Source organism: Biomphalaria glabrata, chromosome 5, assembly GCF_947242115.1.
Source record: "Biomphalaria glabrata chromosome 5, xgBioGlab47.1, whole genome shotgun sequence".
Lineage (NCBI taxonomy): Eukaryota > Metazoa > Mollusca > Gastropoda > Planorbidae > Biomphalaria > Biomphalaria glabrata.
In genome coordinates this window covers 13,902,663-13,927,426 of record NC_074715.1, presented here as the reverse complement: position 1 = coordinate 13,927,426, position 24,764 = coordinate 13,902,663, and the positions used below count along the sequence as shown (strand labels likewise).

The 24,764-nt window shown below is 31.9% G+C and overlaps 1 protein-coding gene and 1 long non-coding RNA gene across 3 annotated transcripts; one reads left to right on the top strand and one right to left on the bottom strand.

The window, feature by feature from the left end:
- Positions 1–476: 476 nt before the first annotated feature.
- On the bottom strand, positions 477–3,429 carry LOC129926536 (uncharacterized). Its single transcript, XR_008778247.1, has 3 exons — positions 2,828–3,429; positions 2,118–2,194; positions 477–1,838 (listed from the first exon to the last, which is right to left on the bottom strand). It is a non-coding gene; the product is annotated as an uncharacterized LOC129926536 (long non-coding RNA).
- Positions 3,430–4,264: 835 nt separating this feature from the next.
- LOC106061229 (phosphatidylinositol-glycan-specific phospholipase D-like) lies at positions 4,265–24,760 on the top strand. 2 transcript variants are annotated; one of them, XM_056028470.1, is made up of 26 exons: positions 4,265–4,280; positions 5,558–5,878; positions 7,052–7,107; positions 8,072–8,150; positions 8,376–8,473; positions 8,641–8,751; positions 9,108–9,156; positions 9,861–9,921; positions 11,454–11,561; positions 11,938–11,965; positions 12,268–12,407; positions 14,416–14,620; positions 15,580–15,701; positions 15,895–16,010; positions 16,459–16,547; positions 16,807–16,917; positions 17,344–17,412; positions 18,266–18,416; positions 18,841–18,890; positions 19,244–19,344; positions 20,416–20,612; positions 21,199–21,341; positions 22,147–22,234; positions 22,384–22,490; positions 23,689–23,766; positions 24,586–24,760. In XM_056028470.1, exons 2-26 carry the CDS (start codon positions 5,701–5,703, stop codon positions 24,661–24,663), a joined length of 2,613 nt encoding a protein of 870 aa, XP_055884445.1. In that variant the 5' UTR covers positions 4,265–4,280; positions 5,558–5,700; the 3' UTR covers positions 24,664–24,760. The 2 variants fall into 2 exon arrangements, with proteins under 2 accessions (XP_055884445.1, XP_055884444.1); XM_056028469.1 differs by lacking the exon at positions 4,265–4,280 and adding an exon at positions 4,288–4,983.
- The last annotated feature ends 4 nt before the right edge of the window (positions 24,761–24,764 follow it).

Genomic DNA, 24,764 nt, shown 5'->3' with positions numbered 1-24,764 from the left:
ATAACTATAAACAGGCGTATTATTAAACTAGACAAATTACTAGGTCTAGACTTAGATTCTCATAACTATAAACAGACGTATTATTAAACTAGACAAATTACTATGTCTAGACTTAGATTCTCATAACTATAAACAGACGTATTATTAAAGTAGACTAATTACTAGGTCTAGACTTTATGTATTTACTTAATATACACACTAAGTGATTGAAGACTGCTTTGTGTGTGTTGTAAACTGTAGTGTGTTGTAAACTGAACTGTAGCTCACCTGGCTGAATGTTTGCATTAGTGCTTAGGCTAAGTGATATAGTCTGTAACTCATTAACGTGTAGTCATGTATGTTATGACTTTTCTATAAACAGTATTACACCTACATATGTTATTAGAATATAAAATTGATCAGTTGCTTTACAACTTAATGTACACACTAATGATAACAAGCATCACAACAGAAATAACACAACATGAAAACAAATGTGTGGTGTTATATAGCAATTTTATTTGCAGACAAAGGATACCACTTTAATGAGTTAAGTTTTTATTGCAATTGCTTAATGAACATATGGAAAAAAAAAATTTCCATAATTTACAATACACATTTTAAAAATACAATGATTACATATAATGTTAATGTGATTTAAATATATGGCTGGCTGCCTGTTCAAAGGGTTTGCTCATATAATGTTAATGTTATTTAAATTATATATTATATATATATATGGATGGCTGCCTGGTGGAGCGGCTTGCGCTCCGGACTGTCGCTTAGATTTATTGATGGTCCCAAGTTCAAACCCTGGCCGCTCCCATCCCCAGTCATGCAGTCATTAAATTTCTTTAGAACCACATGAACACAATAACCAGCAACATATCTTATCTTATAGATTACACAAGTTACTTTAAAAAACAAGATAATTACCCATAATATAACATCTAACAGTTAGACTTACAGAGAACCTTTATGATGTTTTGATGAATCATTAAAATTAGGAAAGATAAAAGAAATATTTTCATCTTTTTGATTTATCCCACTGTATCTTAAACCTTTAAATATATGTAGTGTACATGGTCAATAACTTATATAAGCAGGAATCTGCAGGATGTGGGTAGACAATACTTAATTTAGATAGTCCATAAAGAGTGACATGGTCTTCTTATTTAGTCCTGTTTGGTTTAAGTCAATTTAATATATTTATTTCATTGTCATTTTTTGTATTTGTGTACTTAGTGTTTTCTTTAATAGCATTTAAAAACTGTTAGTATTGTTGGTAAATTTTTTTGTAGAATATTGTTCTATGAGTTCTAACAAATTAGTAATTTCATAAATGTAGGATACAGTTTTAAGAAGTAGCTTATCACCTTTACCAAATACTTCTGTTTGTTTTAAAAAAACTGTTTGTTTAAAAAAAAAAACATCAAAGAGATGTACCAAGAACAATAGAATATATATATACTACCTTAACTGGACCAGAACCTTTACAATGTACATAAATCATACACTCCTCTTGACAAAGAACATCCAAAACGAAGACACATTTATATTTCTTACACTATCTTGAAATTCACTGAAATCACTGATATGTTTTTTTTAATATTATATCCTTATATGTTTGACATGTTTCGGATGTTCCTTCAGAGTTGACGACAGGGGATGGGAGCGGGCAGGGTTTGAACCAGAGACATAGATAAATCCAAACGACAGTCCAGCGCGCAAACCACAAGACCAGGCAGCCATCCTGCGACTTCCTGAGACTTAACACTTTTTTTAATGCACTCTCTACTCTTTCATGTGTAGTAGCTAGTCCACAATACTTCAACGTCTTCAAAATGTTAACGGCAGATCTGAAAGTTAAATAAAGTTTACTATTAATATTTTTTAGATGAAATGCAAACTGTAAATAAATACTGTATATAATATAATAATATCAAACATTTACTAGAATATCTATTGATAGAATCGTTATTAAATTAATAGATTTACATAGTTCTAGCCTAAAGTAGTATTTACTTCCTAGCAATAGCCTCTTTTTATAGTCTTGTTGATCATCAAAAGCATAAAAAATTTAAATTATTTATAATACTAATATTATATGCTAGATGCTAGTAATAATTATTACTTACTTTAGAGTATTCCTTTATAGTATGTAATCCTTCAATACTGTCCATGATACTTCGTCTTGAAAATGTTAATGGCAGATCTGAAAGTTTACAATTAATTTTTTTGAAATGAAATGCAAACTGTATAAAATATAAAATAAAATGTATATATTAGGCCTATATATAACATCTAACATTTACTAGAATAATTTGGTATATACCGAGGTATAAAATATGACAGATCTAACTAATAGTAACTGTCTAACAGTCTAATAGAATGAGTCTATGTAACTATAGAATACTAGTAATAGACTACAATAGATTATAGATCTGTACTTCTACTGGTTATATATATATAATATATATTTATATAAAATATATATATGTATCTCTATCTATTATAAATCTATAAGTTACTACCTGTCTATTTGTACTTCTATATAATATACGGACTATACTATGCTATTGATATATAAACTAGATCTAGACTCTATAATTATTGACAGAATCGTTATTAAATCGTTATTAAATGAATAGATTTTCAAATAAGATCTACATCGTCCTAGCCTAGATCAAGTATTCAATGCCTATGCCGCAAGGCTAGGCCTAGATTTCTAGATCTACCCACTTTGACTTTATAATTATATAATGATTATCATGTTAATCATCAAAAGCATAAAAGTCAATTAATTATGTATAATGTTAATATGCTGGATCTAGAAATATTTACTTACTTAGAGTACTCCTTTAATAGTACGTAGATCTAATCCTTCTACTAAGTTAACTAAGCCAAAGGTATTACCGCTGGCCATTTTTTCTTTCTAAGCCACCATTCATCATCTTTTGGTAATCGGAAAGCATATCTGCTAGTTACTAGTAGTGCTAGATCCTTTACAAAACGAGACATTTGTTCACCATTGTAGATGTAAAGTTTTAATCCATGATGAATATTTTGAAAAGTCTAAATCATATTTAGATGAAGATTCTATTTGTTTCAAAAGAAATCTTTCTGTCTATGTAAACTACACAGCAACACAGTGGACTGAGTGGTTACGTACACACGCATCAATCAGTGACGCATAACCTTGGCCTCTGACCAGTGATGACGTAGGCCGCGACCTGGTCAGAGCTAAGGCTTTCTATGTCGAAGGCGCCGGTTGGATCCTCTACCAGCAAAGCTTCTTTTTACCTGCATTCGCGTGGACACACGAATACAAAATAGGGCTCAACGGTCACATCAAAAAGTGCTCCACCAGATGAGCCATACGTTCTACGACTGAAGTAGGTCAACAAGATCACTGGCGAATCTCCCCACCCCCATTAGTTGTTAGGGATAAGCGGACTTACTGTTAGAGGAACTTTACATATTTTTTTTTTTACACAATTTGTTTAGTTAGGCCTACTTGTGGATATTTTAAACAAATTCTTACGATTCAGCTGTAGCATATTTACTATAGAAAGTAGAAAGTATAGATGCAGTGATGCAGGAATCTAGAAGTGATTTGTAGTTGTACACTCGCACGTGCCCTCCTCACATATGACTATTGCGACCAGCATAATTTTTCTTTTTTTTCCCACATATGATGCAGACAAAGCCGTTGTCCACTGGAGGTCAATTTAAATTTCTTTTCGTCTTCTGCGCCTGTCGTGCTGTAGGCCTATGCACGCAGGACTGGCAGGACTGTCGTTTGGTCTTCTAGGTGGTCCCCGGTTTTATATCCTCCCGCTGCCATCCCCATCATCATGAGGGGGTTTTGGACTAGGTAGTGGATGGCTGCCTGGTCGTTCAGATTTATCGATGGTCCAGGGTTCAAACCCTGCCCGCTCCCATCCCCCGTCGTCCTGCGGGAGGTTTGGACTAGGAAGCAATTATCTTCAACTCTGAAGGAACATCCGAAACATGTAAAACATTTTACAAACATTTAGATTATGTTCAACTCTGAAGGAACATGTAAAACATTTTACAAAAGGATGTTTATAGTCCTAAGATTTTTGAACAAAAGCCTATAGCCTAATTTAATAAACAGGCCTAATTAAAATCTTATTCATTTGAAGGCATAGATTTATATGAATGATTTTTATAGATCTGCGATCGAGATCTATAAACATAATTTTTAAGGCCATCAAGGGGGGAAAACCGCGGACAGTTAACAACAGTTGAACAGATTAACACTCTTTGATCAGGAAGTAAACAAAATTAAGTCAAAAAGAATCTCGATCTATTTAGATTCTAGATCTAGACGCGTCTAGATCTACTTTATTTACTAATTTAGTCGATTACCTTTCTCATAGAATAGATATAATAATATTTACGAATTTGTCCCATGCTCCAGATAACGCATTTTATTTTTCTATTTATCTAGATTAGGGTATCTTGAACTAGATTCAGACCCCCCCCCCCCAAAAAAAAAAAAATAGCCCAAAATAAAAAAATGATTATTATTAATATTAATAATATTTATATACTGGAGTGTCTTAGTCTTATATAGTATACTCAGTATTTAATTGACTATATCGCAATGAGTACTTGACTTTAAAATCATGTAATCATTGTAATGACTATTCCCTATTGACTAACAATAAGTCATGAGAATCTCATAAGAATCTGAGAATGTGACAAATAAATCAGTAGCGTAGCCTATATTCCTATATACTAATGACTTTAATGAGTCTATAATCATTCTTATGTGAATTTTGTCAGTTGAGTGTACTATAACTAATAAATCTGGTAGTTAATACTAATACACCCTACATACTTTAGAGTTAGAGTTAGAGTATAACATGCATGGTTAGAGTTTAACATGCATGACTAGATAGATAAGTTACATAGTAGTACAGTCATGCACTCCTGTAACAGTCCAGTACAGACCTTACACCTGCACTACTTGCAGTAAGTTACAGTAGAAACATGATGATGAATATTTGAATATCTCATTATTATTTAGGGCGATTATACTTATACTTATAGTCTAGATATGTATACAAATAATAATAATATATTATATTCTAGATTTAGACTATTCTAGACATAGAAAATGAAGTTGTACTGCTCTATATAGATCTATAGTCCCTATATTTAAACCATGATTCTATTGTCAAAATCTTTTTCTGGAAGAATGAATGTCTTGTGACATATCATTATACAGAATCTAGCCTTTTTCACAGACCCTTTCTGTCATGAGTCCCTGTGTATAGGTCTAGAATCTATATCTTAAGATACATCCAATATTAGTATAAATATGAATAATTCATACCATCTAATCTAGATTAGAATCTTATCAGTTAAACCCAAAGTTTCACCCCCCCCCCCCCGTCCCTTCCTTTTCCTTTTAGTTTTTGAAACCAATTTTGTTTTAATGAAGCCCAGAATTAAGTTTACAAAATTTATTAGATAAGGAAGCTAATCAGTAGATTAGTCTAAATTTAGTTTTAAAACAAGTGAATTCAAACTTTTTTTTTTCCAGATAGTAGAGATACAAACTTAATGCAGAGACTTGCTGGACTTACTATTGAAAAACAAAAAAGATAAAATTGTGAAACATCAAGAAAAAAGTGTCTGCAGTGTTTATTTAATTTAATTATGACATAAGTGTTTTATGATTATCACATGGTGTACATAAACCATAATTTAATTATTATGGCATTTATGGTTGTTAAAGCAAGATCATCCATGAGAATGGCCTCTAGGAATTTCATAGTTCAACTGTTTGTGATCTTTATCTCTCTTTGTTGGATTCATGATTATACAACTGAAGCTTGTGGAGGTGTAACTCATATTGAAATAAGTAAGTTCTTTGGTTGCATAGAGGTATGTTAATACTGTCCTCTGTGTATGTTTTTTAAAATTGAGTTGTTTTTTTTTCTAAGTCTTAGTTTGCATGAATAATGTATTAAATTTCGAGGTCAGACATAGACGGAGAAAAGAACATCTTAACCCTTAAAGTGCTGAGCTGTTAAGTGCATACAACATGAAATTACAATAAATAAACTACCACACGCGTTTTAAGGGTTAATCAACCACTGGTGGACAATGGTTATGCTTGCCCTGGATCTGGCAAAATATGTAGGTCACAGCTGGGGCTGCATAGCCACACGAAACACTTCATTCCACAAACTATTGCTAATGATCCTCACTTTCCTGGGGGTAACAAAAAAATTGTTAGAGTTAGTTTGTTATGAATAATAAATACATCTTAATTATGTATCAGTTTAACACTTTAAATATCAGAGAATCATATTTGGCACTGATATATATAATATCTGGACTTTTAATGGGCCACATATCTCAAATAGCTTTGGCCCATATAAAGACTAAATTCTGCCCTGAATAAATGTTTTAACTAAATTTTGTATTAAAGTTTATTACTTAGTAACTACTATATCATAAGTCTTAAAAATTTATTTTTTTTCATTAAGTTATATTTATAATGTCTCATGGCATAAAACATTTGGCTATATCAAGGTGGCTGATATCAAATTCTGCTGTAGACCAGGAATTTTTAATTGAGATTTGACTTGAGCTAGGTTGTAATTGTTTGTTTGTTTCACATGTTTTGAATGTTCTTTCAGAATAGAAGATGATTAGGCATCCTAGCCCAAACCTCCCACATGATGGTAGGGATGGCATTGCTCAAACTGGGACCACGAAGATGACAGTCCAGTGTGCATACCACGTTACCACGTTACAGGGCAGCTGAGCACACAAAGGCATCATGAAAACCTCTTCCAGATACCCTTTCCCCCAAATTTCCACAAAAGAGATTGGACCTGAGTGTGCTGAGCTTATAGCATTAAAGATGTGCTCTTAGAGATATACAAAAGCAATTTAAAAAAATAAAAGAGACAAAAAAATCATTAGATAAGATTTAGCCTGTTTGACTGGTTTTTAACTACTTTTTTATAGTTGGCACACTGTCTTGTTATTTCTTGTCAAAAAATGCTTCAATTTTCTTTTTCAGGTTACAGGGCATTAAATAACTATCAAGACATTTATGGAAATGTCAGTTATAATACTGTAAGTATAAGTTAGGCTTCATGACTAAGAAATTATGAATGAGTTTACAATTTGTTTGTATTGTTTAGAGATGCATTATTTTATCAGCTTAAATCTCAAAAGTATTCAACAACTTTTTAGGCTAGAATATTCCACAGGTTGGATGATGTTATGTTTACTTTCTTCTAAGGCTAATGGTGAATGATTAAGTAAGATGTGGCTAGCACAACCATAAATCATTTTAATTTCCCTTGCTAGAAGAACTCTGGAATATTAGTCCATTTCCTTGATCAGTTGACCACCTTGTTTATTTGCATATAATTTTGTAAACATAAGTTAGGCGTTGGAGTAGTGACCCTGGCATGAAGGGTTTCAATGCACCTATTCCCAAAAACAGTAAAGTAATGGAATTTTTTTTTTTTTAAAATACATCCATTTATAAAATAGGTAGTTGATATCTACTGATTAATAATTGATGACCCTAGAACTATATTTAAACACAAGGTTCAATAGTTTTGACATGAAATTAATGTAAATTTGAGGAATGGCAAAATCACAAAACATTTTAAAATATGAAATAGCAGTTATTTATTATTTGAGTGTCATGATAGTATTTCTATTAAGAAGTTGTAACTTAATTGAGTGTAATGCCACAGTACTATTACTATGAAAAGGTGAATATCACTGGAATGTCTTTTTATACATGCACGGCATAAAAGATGACTGAAATGTTTTGTACACTCAACCTTCTAGTTTCTATAAGGGGCATATTCTTGAACTGGGACTTACAGGTACCTTGCTAGGCCACTGTCCTCAGGTCAGCTGAGGATTAAAACTTTCACTACTGAACTAATGATCTGGTTGACATAATAATGCTTTGTGCACATTAAAAATGTTGCTCATTGTAATGCTATTAAACGGTGGTTGTAACCTATGGTTTATAATTTTGTTCAGTTTCGTTTATGCTAATTTTCTTATTCCCTAGATATTGAACCAAAACCAGGATGCACTGGAAGCAGGCAGTGTGTTCCCGGACACATTTTACCCTGACATTTGTTATAAGGGTAATGTAGTTGTAAACAACATGTAAACATTTAAAATTAGAGCTTTAATTATTAATGAAGTTGTTTAAGTTGACTCTAAGATTTATTGTATGAATGTATTTTTATAAGTTTATATAATTTTTAAAAAATCTTAAGTGTAAGTGCATGTCAACTGTAACTTTTAGCATTCCTGGTGTGATTATGGAGATATGTTTTTTTTATGTATATATTTTGTTTTCTCTCTAGGTATATTTCATGGTGTTTCTGAAGATACACATTGGATTCCATTTATCAATGCCAGTGTGAATTATTTCATCAAAAATTTTCCCAAACCTTGGAGCCAGGTAATCAGAACATAATCTTTATAAATATGAAATTTTTAGTGCCAACCCTCTAATTTTCATGGATATCCCAAAATTATATTTGTTTTGTGAAATCTTACAATATATGAGAATTATATTAAATTTTTTAGTTGGAAAATGTTATATTTCATAAATGTATAATTTGTCAGAAAACACAAAAGTTGGCCGCATTCATCATGGGTATCATGTCTCATCAAGTTGCAGATGTCTCTTGGCATGCACTTGGAATAGATCAAGGCTTTTTGCAGGCTATGGCAGGGGTAGGAATCCTGAAAAATTATAGTCACATTTTGTATTTTTCAATAATCCTAATTCATTGAAAAAAAAATTATTGCAGAATAAAAAGTATTTAACAATATTATAGACTGTATCGCTGTAGAAAAAAAAGTGTACAAACTTGAATTTATAAATCTTTAAACTTTTCAATTTATAAATCATTTAAGCCTATTGTTAATTTATAAATCCCAAAACAAATCAGGGATTGATAAATCCTGAAATAAATCAACTATTCATAAATATGAAGAACTATCATTAATTTCAAAATACTTTGAACATCTTGACTATTTTTTTTATTTAATTTTGTTGCTTCAACTTATCACTTATATCTTTGTTACAGATAAATTACCATGGTAGCTTTCCTTCAGCTCATTCAGATGGGGACCTAGGTAATACTTCGTAAACATACTTGTTTCTTCCTTCTGATTTATGCTATTTTTGTTTTTTAATTGATTGATTGAGATTTTCTTAGTTATTTAAAACAAAGTTCTCTCTTTTTTTTTTTACTTTAATGGATAAACAGATCTTTTTTTTATATAGATGATGTATATAAATTTTGTTGTTGTAATTTTGAATTTAATACTTAAGACCTTAACCTTTTCTTACTCTTCATTATTGTACAAAAATGTAGTTCCTGGTAAAATATAATAGTTGTAGACTATAAACTATCAAAATAAGCATATTAATAAGCATTAACATTGGGGCATCTTAAAAATCCCAAAATTCAAATTCCCAGTCTTCACCAGAATTCAAACACAACTCTTTTTGAAAGCCAAGTGCTTTACCATCAGCCACCATGTCCGATTATTGATTATGATGAATAAAACAAAAAGACAAAACAAACCATATTGAACATTATCTTATCAGGCAATTAATAGAAAAAGAACTATAAAAAAAAAAGAATTGAATGGTTCACTTTTAAAATAATATTGCTGGAAGATTTCTTTGCTTTGTGGGAAGATTAACTTGATTAAAACTATATTTGACTGAATGGACTTTAGCTGGGTGAATGCAGAAATGATAAAATTTCTACAACGTATGACTAATATTGGTTTTTGACAGCATTGAATGAACATTTTTATGTCTGTAACAGGTGGCGATGTATTAAACCTTTATCAGTTAGATCTGAGTTACAGTGACCTATTAGGAGATTGGTAAGCACTATGGCCTTGTAGACTAAAGTGCTAATTAGAAATCTGAGTAGATTGTAAGTAGAAAGCCAGATTGAAAGAGCATACCTATTTTTTTTATGCACTTGTAGGCTAATAAGATTTTGTAATTAATCTTTTCTAATTTTATGTCTCAATAGTCTAGAAACAAACTCTAAGATAAATATAATTACAATAGGAACGAGAAAAAAAACATGTATGAATATTTTAGCTGTTATAGAATCTATTGGCTTTATAATGTGATGGGCTTTTGTGTTGGCTAATGATCTATTCTTATTTTATATAATACAGACGTTACTTCAAAAAAGAAGATGATTACGTCCTATGCGTCATGCATTTAGTCATGCATGTTAACCAATGACTTAAATTCTGCCATGTCACTGTTTTTTCTGGCTAGCTCAGGCAACCCATTCCATGCTCTAATAGCACTAGGGAAGAAGGAGCATTTGTACAAATTTGTCCTAGCGTATGGGATGAGGAACATGCCTTTATCTTTGTGTCTTTCTGAGTATTTTATTAAATTTTGTTTTTGTATTTGAAGATTATGGTTCATTGTTTTATGTATAATTGCTACTTTACTTTTGAGTCTTCTGTCCTGAAGGCTTTCTAAATTTAGTGATGTTACTAAAGGTGTTACTCTAGTCAAATGTGAATATTCGTTTGTTATGAATCTCACTGCTCTATTTTGTGTCTGTTCTAGTTTCTTAATGTTTTCTTGAGTTGAGGGGTCCCAAACAGATGATGCATATTCTATTATTGGCCTAACCAAGGTTAACCTGGCTGTAATTACTTGTAAATCATCAAGTGTTTGCTTACCCTTATGATGTGTCCGATTAATTACTTACCATTATGACATGTTCAGATCATTGCTTACTGTTATGGTATGTTCAGATCATTGCTTACTGTTATGGTATGTTCAGATCATTGCCTACATTTATGATATGTCTCAAACATTTCTTACCTTTCATTGCTTACCCTTATGATTTGTCCAGATCATTGCTTACCATTATGATTTGTCCAGATCATTGCTTACCATTATGGTATGTTCAGATCATTGCTTACCCTTATGGTAAGTTCACTTACTTTTGATGTGTTCAGAAAATGTGTTACCTTTATTTGTCCAATCATGGCTTACGCTTATGACATGTTCAAATGATGACATAGCTCATGTAGTCAGTAGAATTACTCCATACGTCCTGAAAGCCCTACTTTCATCTTTTTCTATGGTGAGAATATTTGTGTTTGTGGTGAAATCTTTAATACTTGTTTATGTTTGTGTAATGTCTCAAATATATGTTCAAAACATTGATGTTGTGTGTTGTATTTTGAATATCTATCATCAGCTCATGTGTCATTCTTGCTTAATAAAGTATTGTAATAGGTTATTCTGTTGTTTTATCTTGTTACTGTTTTGTTTCAAACTAAAACTTGACTTCAGAATGTCTTCCATTCTCTACAGTCCTCCAAGTTCAACCAGAAAATAATATTAAAATCTAATTGACTTTCTCAATGGCTAGGTATGTTCCCACAACTGATGTTCTCAACATATTTAGAGAGTACTATGGCCAAGATGTTATCAATGAGACAGTGTTGACCACCTGCTCAAAGCTGATGTACTTAGTAAAGTAACGTTATTCATTTCTACTGTTTTTTTGTTTGTTTGTTCTAATCATGATTCACCCTACAACACCAACATATGCTATTATAGTGTGGGAATAAGTTAGACAGGACATCATTAGTTTTAATTTAATGAGATTGGACTAGACTACTCTAAGCATGCTATAAGCATGAAAGTTGTGCTACATAAAAGCTATTTAAAATTGTAAACAAATTAAAAAGTTACATCATTTTCTTTTAAATCCTGAATTGCATTTGAGTGAGGAACAAATAAATTATAAACTTTGACTGACCAGATGAATGCAACAATGACTATGATATGTTTTATAATGATTTATAACATTTCCCTCTAATATTTGTCAAATATTTTCTTTCAACTTGCAGAATTGGTGAGAAAGTATTTATAAAAAAGGTAATTGGTTTTATCAATTTATTTTAAATTGTTATAGATGTGTTTAAATTAAAAGAAAACTTAAAATATTGAAATTTATATTGTTTTAAATCATTTTAATACAAGTTACATGCCTATTTTATAACTATATAAGTATATATATATATAACTATATATATAACTATATATATAACTATATAACTATATATATATATATATATATATATATATATATATATATATATATATATATATATATATATATATATATATATATTATATATATATATATATATATATTTTTTTTTTAATTTGCTTCTCAGCTTTTTCCAAATTCAGCCAAGAAAAGTCCATTCCTGGTAGATGAATTGTATGACTATTTTCTAGGTGGTATAAAAGATATGTCCACATGGACTCAGCGATTGTGGAAACACCTGACTATAGCTTTTGAATATGGAATAAAGTAAATATTGCATTATAAATATTAAAAATATACTTCATTACACAACTGATACCTTATCAAATTGTGCATCATTAAAGTTAAATATCATGAAAAACTCTGTGATCATAAGATAGGGTTACCAGACATCTGTTGTTTACTGCAGTGACATTTTATGAATCAATCCAAGTCAATTCTTAAAATATGTATAAAGCACACAAACTCAATTAGAAATAACAGAAAGATATGTCCTTCTTCAGTTGTGGAGAGACTATGAGCATTAGATGTTGTTGGAATAATGTCGCCTCTCTCCACGCAGCTGGTGTATCCAAGTGCATATACAGTTTGGGGTCAGCAGCGTTGCAGGGTGTAGCACTGAGTGCTGCAAACTGCCTAAGGGTCGCAGACTCCTGATTTTTCCTCAGGGTTGACTCCCGAAGCCTTCCCCATGATTGGGTATAGCTGTAAGGCAACAGAGGTTTGAATTCAGAGTTTTCCTTCTCCTAGATGAGTAGCCAGTCATGGCTAAAGAGCTTACTGGTTTAGGTACCAGTTATTCACCTTCGCCCCTTCTCCTGTTAGTGAAAACAGTTCCGCCAGAATCAATATCTGATCCTCACATGAAGGCCATTGGACTGGTTGTCAGAGGCTATTTGATACGCATGCCATTAAGAAGCATTTTATAGGTAGTGAAATGCTTATATCCATTACCAGATCGGCAACGACAACCTCGTGGAACCAGCAGAAAGATAACACGTTTCTTAACACCCTTCTTCATGAATTTGTATATTCAAATCTTTTTAAAAGAAATTTGTTACTCAGGGTGCCTCTTCTTCTTCTATTTCTTCTTCTAGCCAGCTTTTTGCTGCTGAGCTGTGAGCTCTTTTGCAGAATGTGCTGAGGAAAAATAGTGTACTGTTCTCTTCAGTTGCTCAGCACTGCCGTACAGAGTGTTGGTTATATTGGGCTGTAGTGGTAGCAGAGTCTGCCTAAGGTGGATTAGGAAGGGGGCATTCAAAAAGGATATGGTTTACAGTTTCATAAGGGTGGGTGCAGTGTCTGCAAAGGGGTAGGTGTGTGGGATTTATTTTGTTCAGATGATAATTTAACAGAGGTGTGTGTCCTGTTCTTAGTTGGAAGATAGTAGATCAGAGTGCCTCAAGATCTATGATTTTATTTTTTGTTTGCATTTCTGGACATAATGCTCAAACTGAAACAGTGTTTTTGTTGATCAAAGCTTTGTGGACAAGTGAGAAATAAACTTTTTATTGACTTTGTGAGAACCATTCTTCTCACAAACTGCAAGCTGAAGAATAAATGCTGTGTATGGAGATCAAAACGTTTGTTAGCTTGAATGTTGGTGGGAAGCGTGGTCGAGAGGCCAAGTGCGCTTAAACTTGGCTATCTAGAAGGGGGTTCGAGGTTCGACACCCGACTCGGGCAGAGTTGTGTTTACTGAGCGCAGCATGGAAAACCAACTCCTAGATACCCCCTCCCCCCCACTGGTCCACAAATGAGATTGGACCAAAAGCGCTCTGAGCATGCTATAAGCATGAAAGTAGCGCTATATAAAAGCTATAATAATAATGTTGCAAAAAAGTTGCTTCATTTAAGAAATATTCTCAATATTCTAGTTTTACAGCTTATGATTTACTGACATGCTTCTTTTTAAACACATTGTAATCTTATTTTTTGAAAAACTTTATACTTTTGTCTTATTTTGTTTGATTTTTTTTTTTAAAGAATTAGTCATAACATGACAATCCATTTTATTATTATATAGAACTACATATAGCATTGTGTATAAATTATCTATAATTAGGGCATCAAAAAATATATTATTTCTAAATCATTATAAAGCTGCCAATTTAATTGTCAATTGATTCATTTTTTACTTATTCTGGTATATAGTTAGCAGACCATAATGGTAGGGAGCAGACCTTAATGGTATGCCTACCTCATTGTATTAGGATCTTACATAAATATATTGTATCATCATCATGCCTTCAGTAACATATTCAATTACATTTAGGACTTGCAACATGAACCACAGCTCTTTGTTCTTCCGATGCAACAACACCCACAATGGCACCACAACAGCCAGAACAAAGAAAAAATATTTCCCAAAGCACTGGTACTACAGCAAACTGTTAAAGCTAATGAACATCACAATAGATGATTTAGATGCAAAACTTCATAATGGTGAATTGTATTTGAAACCATCTGCTCAGCTTTTAGTAAGTATCCTGGAGACACTTTTCTGTACAATCTTGTATTCTTTAATTAGACTTGATGAAAACACATCAGTTTGTTTTGAGATGTCCAAAGTTACTGTTGTTGGTTGGTCGTTGACTTGTAGCACCAGATTGCTAGTACAACTAAACTGATGTAGGTATTTAATTGTAGAAATTCAAATAACTTGAATAAAGTTCTTTTTTAAAAAACAAAACTAAATAAAATTATTATTACAATAGAGACAAATTCAAATTGAAATGCAAGGTTGTAATATAAAATGGTATGTTAAATGAAATCTAACTCACTACAAAAACCATGCCTTTACTGTTTCAAATCTCTGGGTTGTCTTGCCTTTCTCAATATCTGCATTATGACACATGAACATATTTCATCATTCTCATTGTATTACCACGCTAACTTCTTCTCATCGTCACCTTAGCAACACACATACACTCTTCATAATATCTGCATAAGTCTGTGGCTAATTAAGCACACAGAATAATAAGAATGTAAAAAAGTAATACAAACTTGAAACATCTGGAGAGAGGTTTGTTTTTCAGTTATTCATGATGTATATAGCCTAGAGAAATATTGCATTCCTCATTAATCTTCGAACTCGAAGACAAGCCTTATTATTATTAATACATATATAATTTTTTTTTTATATTATATATACTATATAATGCTGTTTGGTGTTTCTGTAGCTGGTGTTTTTTCAATAGTGTAGGATAGCTAGCCTGTGCCCAACCCTCCTCATTTTCACCTGGGCTTTGGACTGTTCTTGGCGGAGTTAACAACTTAACAATATAATGTAGACAAAATGAAATGTCAAACCTAATTCCATATTACAAGATTAGACTGTAGATGAAAAACAAGTAATATAACTTAAACTAGGTAATTTTACTTTAAGTTTGTTTTGTTCTGTAACATCAGTGATAAAATAACACTTTTTTGTTAATAGAAAAAACTGAATTATGAACTGTATGGGCAAACTAAAAAGTCACACTTGAAAAACAAATCAGTTAGTGAGGAAACACCAAAGTTTCTGTACACTCTAAAACAAGATTATGCTGATCTTGGAAAGTAAGTTCATCCCCAAATAAGAAAATTTACATTTTATTTAAAATTTACATTTTATTTTGCTTCCTTTAATTAGTTTCTAAATAGTTTAAAGAAAAAGAAAACTGCTTTTTGAGTTCATTATAGTGCTGTTGAAAGACAAAACATACCTGACTCAAATTGATGCTGTAATTCATATGCATTTGTTATCCTGCAGTGCCTATGCTGTGGCTGACCTCAATGGGGATGGTAATGAGGATGTTGTTGTTGGTTGCCCTGGATACGTTGATGTCAACTCAAACCAGAGAACAGGGGCAATATTTATATTATATGGTAAATAATGTTAATTTATTTCATGAAAAGAAAAGATCTTTCTTTTTAATGTATTAACAATACTTTTCTTTTAGTAGGAGGCACGGTGGCCGAGTGGTAAAGAGCTTGGCTTCCGAACCCAGTTTGAATCATGTGAGATTGGCATTTTAAGTTCAGAATCTTTGGGCGCCTATTGTTGCTAATGCATTTTAGATATGAGTTTGGTTTATGACATGATGTATTAGTTTCACTTGCCATGTTGTACTCTTTTAAGAATACCAGTCTTCATTGTTTTTAATGTGGATTATTTTATAAAGCACTGTTGATTTTAAATTTTAGACTACAGTGTTTTGTTGCTTGATGTTGGTGATAGAGTTGGATACGTTAAACAATTGTCACACTCATCACTCACTAATATTAGTGTTTATTTGTTGACTGTTATGAGCTTTACCTCCCCTTTTATTTTCAGGAACTGATGAGGGGCTGAAAAATTCCACTTCTGATATTTCCTCTATAGCTGATGCTAAAATAATTGGCCCAGTATCCCAGGATGCAACAGTATGTGAATGAAATTAAAGAGAATGTTGTCATACATTGAAATTTTTAATCACATAACTAAGAAACATTCTGAAAATGAAGTGGACACATAGCCTTATCTTTTGTCTTTCCAATCCACAGGTGTCTGCTATAATTCATACAGATAATTCATACAATTCATACAGATATGCAAATGAGATTGTAGCATTTTAATTAATGATTATCATTTGAAAAAAAAAATATTTGCAATTCTCATGATTTATAATATTTATGCTTACAGGAGAATTCTAAATTTGGCTCATCCATTACCATCTTTGACCTTGATGCAGACGGGCAACTTGAGATTGCTGTTGGTGCTCCAAGCTTTGGCTCTGTCAATCTAACTTACTTTGTATGCTGTTTTTTGTTTTTGTTTTTTTTAGCTATATTACATGTGTGCATTATATATATTATTATTGATTTGATTACATACATAATATAATAACACAACATAAAGAGTTCTCATCATTTTTTAAAAAGTATTTTTGAGCTTATCCTCTCAGCTTCACTCCACTGAACTTTAATAAGTCCCCAACTGACTTATTTGTAACTAATTGCCCTCCACTTAGTCTTTGAACATTCCTTACTTCTTATGTTTGTTTTGGTTTTTAGTCATAGGCTTTTTTTTTAAGTTTTAATAATTTAAAAAATAGTAAAGTACCCCTCTCAAACTTTGTGATCGCAGTTGAAAATAATATTGACTTTTTTGTTCATACACCAACCAATACCTATATATATCTTCACATCTCCACTTATGCTTTTTTTTATTTTACTCAAGGGGAGAGTCAATGTATACACACCTGTCAATCAAAAGAACTATACTTTAAGAGGAACAATTGACTGTCAGGTAAAAAGATTACCTAACGTGATAGTTTTTAAGTCATTGTAACTCTCTTAATGATACTATAGTTATTTTTTCACATTTGTTAAAGATGTGTGGCATTTCAGTTTTAAATTAAAGCTTCTTAGCATGAATTTGAGCTCACCAATTACTGTTATCAAACGTTTATAAGGGTGTTATAAGCCTGGAGCATTAGCAGTTTGTTACAACTTTTAGATATGCAGTTGTCTTTTTTTAGGCTTGGTTGGCTTTAAGTCCTTTCATGACTTTCCAAGAGGCTTTTCTTTACCCCTTTTGGACATCTTTTTTACACAAAATTAGGGTTAACTTGAAATAAATTATTGTACCCTAATGTTTAGATGTTGAAATAAAATTTCTACTGAGAATTGATTTTAACTATTTCTTTGCAAAGACTTTCTTCTTATCTTATATGATACAGACCTTACTTCAAAAAAAGAAGATGATTATGTCCTACGCATCATGCATCTAGTCATGCATGGTATCCAATGACTTAAATTCTGCCAAGTCAATGGTTTTCCTGGCTGGCTCAGGCAACCCATTTTTTAGAAAAAGTTCAATGCAAAATTAATATTGTATTCTAAATTACATGAATTTTTTTTTTTATATATAGGTCATTTTGATTCTTAAAACATGTATTGTATTCCGTTTTTTTATCATTTTCCTACATTTATAATTGGCTATCAAGTTTTAAATATTTTCTTCTAATGAAATTTTGAGCTCAGAGGAAAAAATGTGCTAGGTAGTTTGTGCTAATATTTTCATGACAAAATTTCGTGTTTATAGTGTTAAAAATTTTGAATGTATGGGTTGTGTTAACAGTTCATGTTTCCATCACTAGGATGTCTATTGTACTCTGGGAACTAACATCATATCAGAGGACATCAACAACGATGGCTTGAATGACCTGATTATCAGTTCTCCCTATGCCCCAGCTGGTGGTGCCCAGAGAGGAATAGTTGTTGCCTTGCTTGCTGATAGACAATATCTAGGTAAATGCAAACTAGTGCTAAGAATACTTATGTAAAAAAGTAAAGGAAAAGTACCTCTTTTAGATTTTGTGATCCTTCTGTCAGATGATGTAAAAGCTCATCTGTTTTTATGACCATGATTAACAGCACAATGACTAAGGGCCTTTACTCCCAACTAATGTCACATGGATTCAGAAGTGTCCTGAAAATCCTAAGAGTTAAAATTCCAGTCTTCACAGAGATTTGAACATAAGACCGTTTGGAAGCTAAGCACTTAACCACTGAGCCAGCCATCCTGACATTAATACTTAATACAAGTTAACATATATTTATTTTTTAGAAGTAAATGTAATAACATAAAATGTGACAGCTGGTGTATCTATGATATAAAAAAAAAACCCAATGATTTTGAGTTTTTGACATTTTCTGATTGAATCATTTATAGGTAAAACAAGTTTGAAATTGTCAGCTAAAAACTACCTTTTAGGCACACAGGTAAGTTACTGTCCATATGTGTATCCATGTGTAGTTGAGTATTAAGTCACTTATCTTATAATTACAGATAATTATTCCATATGTGTTAATCTAGAAGTGTTAAGTAGAGACTTAAACTCTGCTAAGTCATTGGGTTTCTTGGCTAACCCAGGAAACCCATTTCATGCTCTAATGGTACTATTTCTATGTGCTGGGTTAGTGCATCCTCTATTTAGAATTCCTACTATCTTAATCCATCTTCTTTTTTAATTTTATTATCACAGAAAGCTGAACATTATGCAGGGGTTTTGAAGCTAAATTAATTATTTGCTTATTTAGAAGTTTCTAGATACAATATTTTGTATTCTCCCCAGAACTACAGTTGGTTTGGTTACAGTCTAGCAGCTAAAAGATTTTCTGACATCAATGAGACTTTGTTCGTTGTAGGGGCGCCTGGCACAAGAAAATGTGCAAAGTAATCATTTATTTTTTGTTTGCATTAAAATTATGAAATAATCTGTATAGTGTTTTCTATTACAGAGTTTAAAATATATTTAAACAAAATAAAGTACTACATAGATACTAGTGAAGTTGCCAAAGTAAAATAATATTTTACAATACTATGTAGTAACTGCTTTCATTCATAAATGTTTCTAGAAAATATATTCACTTTCACTTATCAGAGTTCAAAAATAGTTTAACAGCTTTGACATTTTAAGGAATCAATCGCTCCATGTCTTTCAGAGATCTCTGCATATCTTGAGCTAATCCCATCTGGTTATGCTTCATTTTTACAAAGCTTATATCAACTCTGTCTGTCTATCTGTCTGTCTGTCTGGTAAAAAGTTTGAACATGTTTTTCCTCCCATCTCTCATTTTTGGATCAAGTTAAAACTTTGCACAATTATTCATTGAACCTGACAAGATATGAATCAATCAAAAAAAATTAACCAATTAGTTAATTAATTGTTGGTGATTAATTATTTTGTTTGATTTCAAAATAAGGGGAGTAAATGCTACTAAATGAGAGATGTTGATGTATATATGGATTTAATCCCTTTATTGCATTTTGACAAGTTTTTTTCTCCCAATTACTATTCTCTGATCAATTTGAAATTAGCATAATTATTCAGTCTATGACAATACACAAAATCAATCAAAATATTAACCAATTAGTTAATCATTTAGTTCTAATTAATTAATTTCTTTTATGTAGCAAAACGGGAGCTAAGCCCTGTAATTTTCAGATAAATGGTTGTAATTAGCAGTTCTTTCCCTTAGATAAACTTAGTTTTTTTAAAGTTTTTTTTTCTCTACTGCTTGTTTAAAAACCTATGTCTTGAGAAACTTTACAAGTACTAACAGTATGGCACAAGCTCTCCATTGAGCTCAGGCAGATCACTACATTTAATAGAACATTTAAACCTACCTATTCAAACTATGCTTAGATTTTACTTTGCCTTTTTTTTTTCTTTGTTGTGTTAGAAACACCTTGAGCTCTATATAAATAAAATTCTAATTCTGTTTATATGACTTTGTTTCCTAGAGCTGATTGTTCATTTGATCCTGCTGATGTGCAGGCTATTGGACAAATAAATGTTTACTACTTAACTAGTAATCAAATAATACCTGGTCCAGTGCTCACTGGGCAGCAACAGTTCCAGATGCTTGGCAGTCAAATGGCCATTGGTAGACTACTGGACAGTACTACTGGCACTCTGGTCATAGCTGCTTCAGGGCAAGGTAAACAGTCACTAGACAAAAAGCTTCAATCTATTGTATCTGGAATGCTTATTTGATTGGTTGGCATCATGGAGGATTGTTGAGTATCAGCTGGTTTAATTTTGGGCTCTTCCTATGTCATTCTTGAACACAATGACCCACATTCCTCTTTACAGGATTTCTATTCCTTATTTACTTGCCACTTGGTATGCTGGAGGCATGGTGGCTGAGTAGTAAAGCGCTTGGCTTCAGAAATGGGGGTCCCAGGTTTGAATCCTGGGTTTTTAATTTCAGGATCTTATGGGCGCCTCTGACTCCACCCAGCTTTAATGGATACCTGACGTTAGTTGGGGAAAATTAAAGGCGGTTGGTCATTGTGCTGGCCACATGACACCCTCATTAACCGTAGGCCAAAGAAACAGATGCCCTATAGACCACAAGGTCTGAAAGGGAAACTTTACTTTACTTTTACATGGTTTGTTGAGGGGAATACCTGTTTGACCTTACATGTGCTTAGGGTCTATTAACAAGGTTTTAAGCAGTTTAATCTTAGATTCTCAAAGCATACACTCATTCGTTTCCCATTAATGTGCTGCTAATTTTTCAGATGTTAAAGGCAGCAGTGGGCATGATCTTCTAGATATTGACCAGGCTGGAGCAGTGTATATTTATAAACTAACAGACTTAAAAAATCCTATTACTGTATTAAGTGGAGACAGAAAATTTGGTCGATTTGGAGCTACTATTAAGGTAACGTTCAATTTATTTGTTTCCTTATGTGGCATTATGAAAGTTATGTATATTAATTTTCTTTGTGGTTTTATTAATGTGTTTTGTATTTAAATAAAAAAAGTTAAAAATATTATAAACAACTTTATCATACCATTGTATCATAATTAAAAGAAATGATGATGTCATAAAGGTGTTTCATTACTATAAGTTTTATAGGGGCTAATAATGAGTTTTTTTGTGTATGCGAAGCTTATGTGCTTTCTACATATTTTCAGATAGACAAAATGTTTTGAAACCTGCTGTTTATTTGCTCAACTTTTTCATAGCTTTTTGTATTTTATTTAGAGCTTTTTTCTGAGAACTAAATTAATGTTTTTAAAATATTGTTTTTAACCTATGTACCAGTGTTTAAATGATCTGAAACTCTTTAAAATTTTGTATGGTCTTGAGGAGTTCAACTCTATTTCAGATTCTTGTACTTTTCAAACATTATTTTTTTTTTTTTAAACTTGATTTTTTTAATTGTTGATAAAAAATGCTCCCTTTCAGACGTTTTGATTTATAGGGTAGAAGATGTAAAGGGTATCTGTTTCTATGGCTTAGGTTAACGAGGGGTATCAGGTGGCCAGCACAATGACCAACCGTCTTTAATTTTACCAATTAATGTCATGTACCCTTAAGAGTTGACTCAGGGGATTCCTAAAAATCCCAAAATTCACAGAGATTCGAACCCAAGACCCATCAGTTCTGAGGCCAGGAGCTTTACCACTTATCCACCACACACCCCCAGACTAGCATTAATGTAAGTTTTAATTTTATATAGGTACTTGATGTCAACTCTGATGGCATTGATGATTTGATTGTTGGCGCTCCATTGAGAACTGAAGATATTACTGAGGAAATAACAGGAGGTAAAGGAACTTCTCATTGATATTGTTTCCTTAAGAACTGAAACTTTAAATATTTGCACCATACAAAATTTCTGGGTTAATTCAATGATATAAAATTGAAATACTCATAATTCCAACGAATAAAACATCAAATTTTACTCTGTTGACAGCTCAACAAGGTCGTGTTTATGTATACTTAGGAGGTGCCAACTTCCCACTAAGCAATACAACCTCAGATTGTGCCTTCACTAACATGGAAACATGCTTCGGACTTAAGGTTAGCTAACTTCACACACTACTTTAAAATTGAATGTGTTAAACAGTAGTTTTTATACTTGGATTTTATTTGCAAGAACAAAGAATGACTTCTATTTCTACTTTTAGTTTTGACATTTGATAATTTTTTAATCTGATAATGTATGATAATGATTGTCTTGGTCAGGGAATGGACTGCCAACTACACATGTCCAGTTTTTTAGTCACTTCTTATTTGTGTATGTGCATGTAATGGTATTTACATTTGTTTTCCAATTTCTCTTTATAGTTTTATAGTTCCATTTGTTTTTGTATGTTACATTCATCCCAATATCTTATGGGCTAAGTGTAGAGTTTGTAGTATTTGTTTTGTGGCTATTTTTAAAGCCATTCAGAAATGATATTCACATTTTCATTGTACATTTTAAAAATTATATTAAATTAATTGGTTAGGAACATTAAAACATTTAATATAATAGAAAGATTGATTTGAACTGATACAAAATCTGGGACTGTGGTGGCTGAGTGATAATGTGCTTGGCTTTGGTTCCAATAGGTCCTGGGTCTGAATCTTGGAGAATTAATTTCTGAATTTTTAAGGACGCCCCTGAGTTCACCCAATTCTAATGGGTATCAGACTTAAGCTAAGGAATGTAAAGGTGGTTGCTTGTGTTGGGCACATGACACTCTCATTAGCCATCAACCATAGAAACAGATGACCTTTACATCATCTGTCCTATAGATGTCATGGTCTGAAAGGGGTACTTTTTCGTTTACAATGAAAATTCAAGGACCTGTTTTTATAAAAAAATGCACAATGTTCTTGCTAATTGCTTGAAACAAGTACTTATATATATATATATATATATATATATATATATATATATATATATATATATATATATATATATATATATATATATATATATATATATATATATATATATATATATATATATACATATATACTAGCCTGGCATTACCCGCAGCCTGTCGGTCTAAGTTTGTGTTTACTAATGTAGTGGATTGGATTAAGATGTATGTTAAACTTAGCTAATGATCCTTTAAAGTTATTTCTCTTTCGCTACGAAAATAAAATTAGTTTTGCGAAAATGGGTTTACCCGAAGCCGATACATACATATCTATTAAAAACGAAAAGAGCGATAGATTAATAGTACAATTAAATCCAGTACATATATATGTGTGTGTTTTTATTCAGGCTGACAGAGAACTTTCATTTAATGAAGATATGGCCAGATTTGGTAGCAGGCTTTCTGTTGTGAAATGCAAAACAAAGGTAAATATTTGTGTGGATTTCCTGTATTAAAATGAAGTGATAAAATTATCTTGTGATGCACACAAACTGGTATGCATAGGCTGATGGTCAGTTATACTCACACATTATGTTACAAATAAACACACCTACACTTTAAACATTGGGGATTGACAGAACTGCCTTTTGGATCTTGTTTTAAAATGGTTTATGCAACTAAATGTAGATGTAATTTTCAAAAAATATAACAGCCTAATTTTGGTAGACTTTAATTAGCCTGTTGCTCTGCTACTAACACATACATATTTAGTTCTTAAAATTTTTATTATGTTTTTTTTTGACAAATGCCAAAACATTACATGTAGAGTTTCTTTTTCAGACCTTGTGATCTATAGGGCAGATGATGCAAATGTCATCTGTTTCTGTGGCCTACAGTTATCGAAGGTGTCATGGCCTGCACGACCAACCATCTTTACTTTTCCCCAGGTACCCATTAGAGCTGGTTGGACTCAGAGGCACCCAAAGATCCCAAATTTAAATAAAATATTTACTAAAACCAATTTTTGCAATAAAAAATTTTCATTCACCTAAAAAATCTCAACAGCTCATAGCCAACTAAAATCTAGAATTTTTTTCTCAGGGTAAAGTGGAACAATCTTAGAGAAATCCACTCACATTACAATTGTTTTTTGAAGTTGTTAGATTTGTGCATCTTGAGCACTTACACATTGTATTCTTGGAAATACTACTCAAGTTGTTTACACTACAAGAAGTATCATTTATATTTAAAGACATTAACATATTTATTTTATAATGAATGTATTTTCTTCCCCCAATATTTAGACCCAGCTGCTTGTGACTGCTGAACACAGTGCTAAGGGAGGCAGACTGGCTGGAGCAATCGGTGTATTTGATTTGTAAAAGTAATTCAATTGTATTGTTACATTATGTTGAATCCAGTCTTTCATTTTTATGTACATATGTGTTCATTCTGTAATAAAGTCATTGCCAAACACTTTGTC

What these genes read in the sequence shown, in the direction of transcription:
- LOC106061229 (XM_056028470.1), top strand. Translation starts at nt 5,701, where the DNA reads ATGGTGTACATAAACCATAATTTAATTATTATGGCATTTATGGTTGTT. An exon ending in AGAAAGTATTTATAAAAAAG is followed by an intron (nt 11,966 to 12,267) that starts GTAATTGGTTTT and finishes TTTGCTTCTCAG; the next exon opens with CTTTTTCCAAATTCAGCCAA. An exon ending in AAACATGCTTCGGACTTAAG is followed by an intron (nt 22,491 to 23,688) that starts GTTAGCTAACTT and finishes GTTTTTATTCAG; the next exon opens with GCTGACAGAGAACTTTCATT.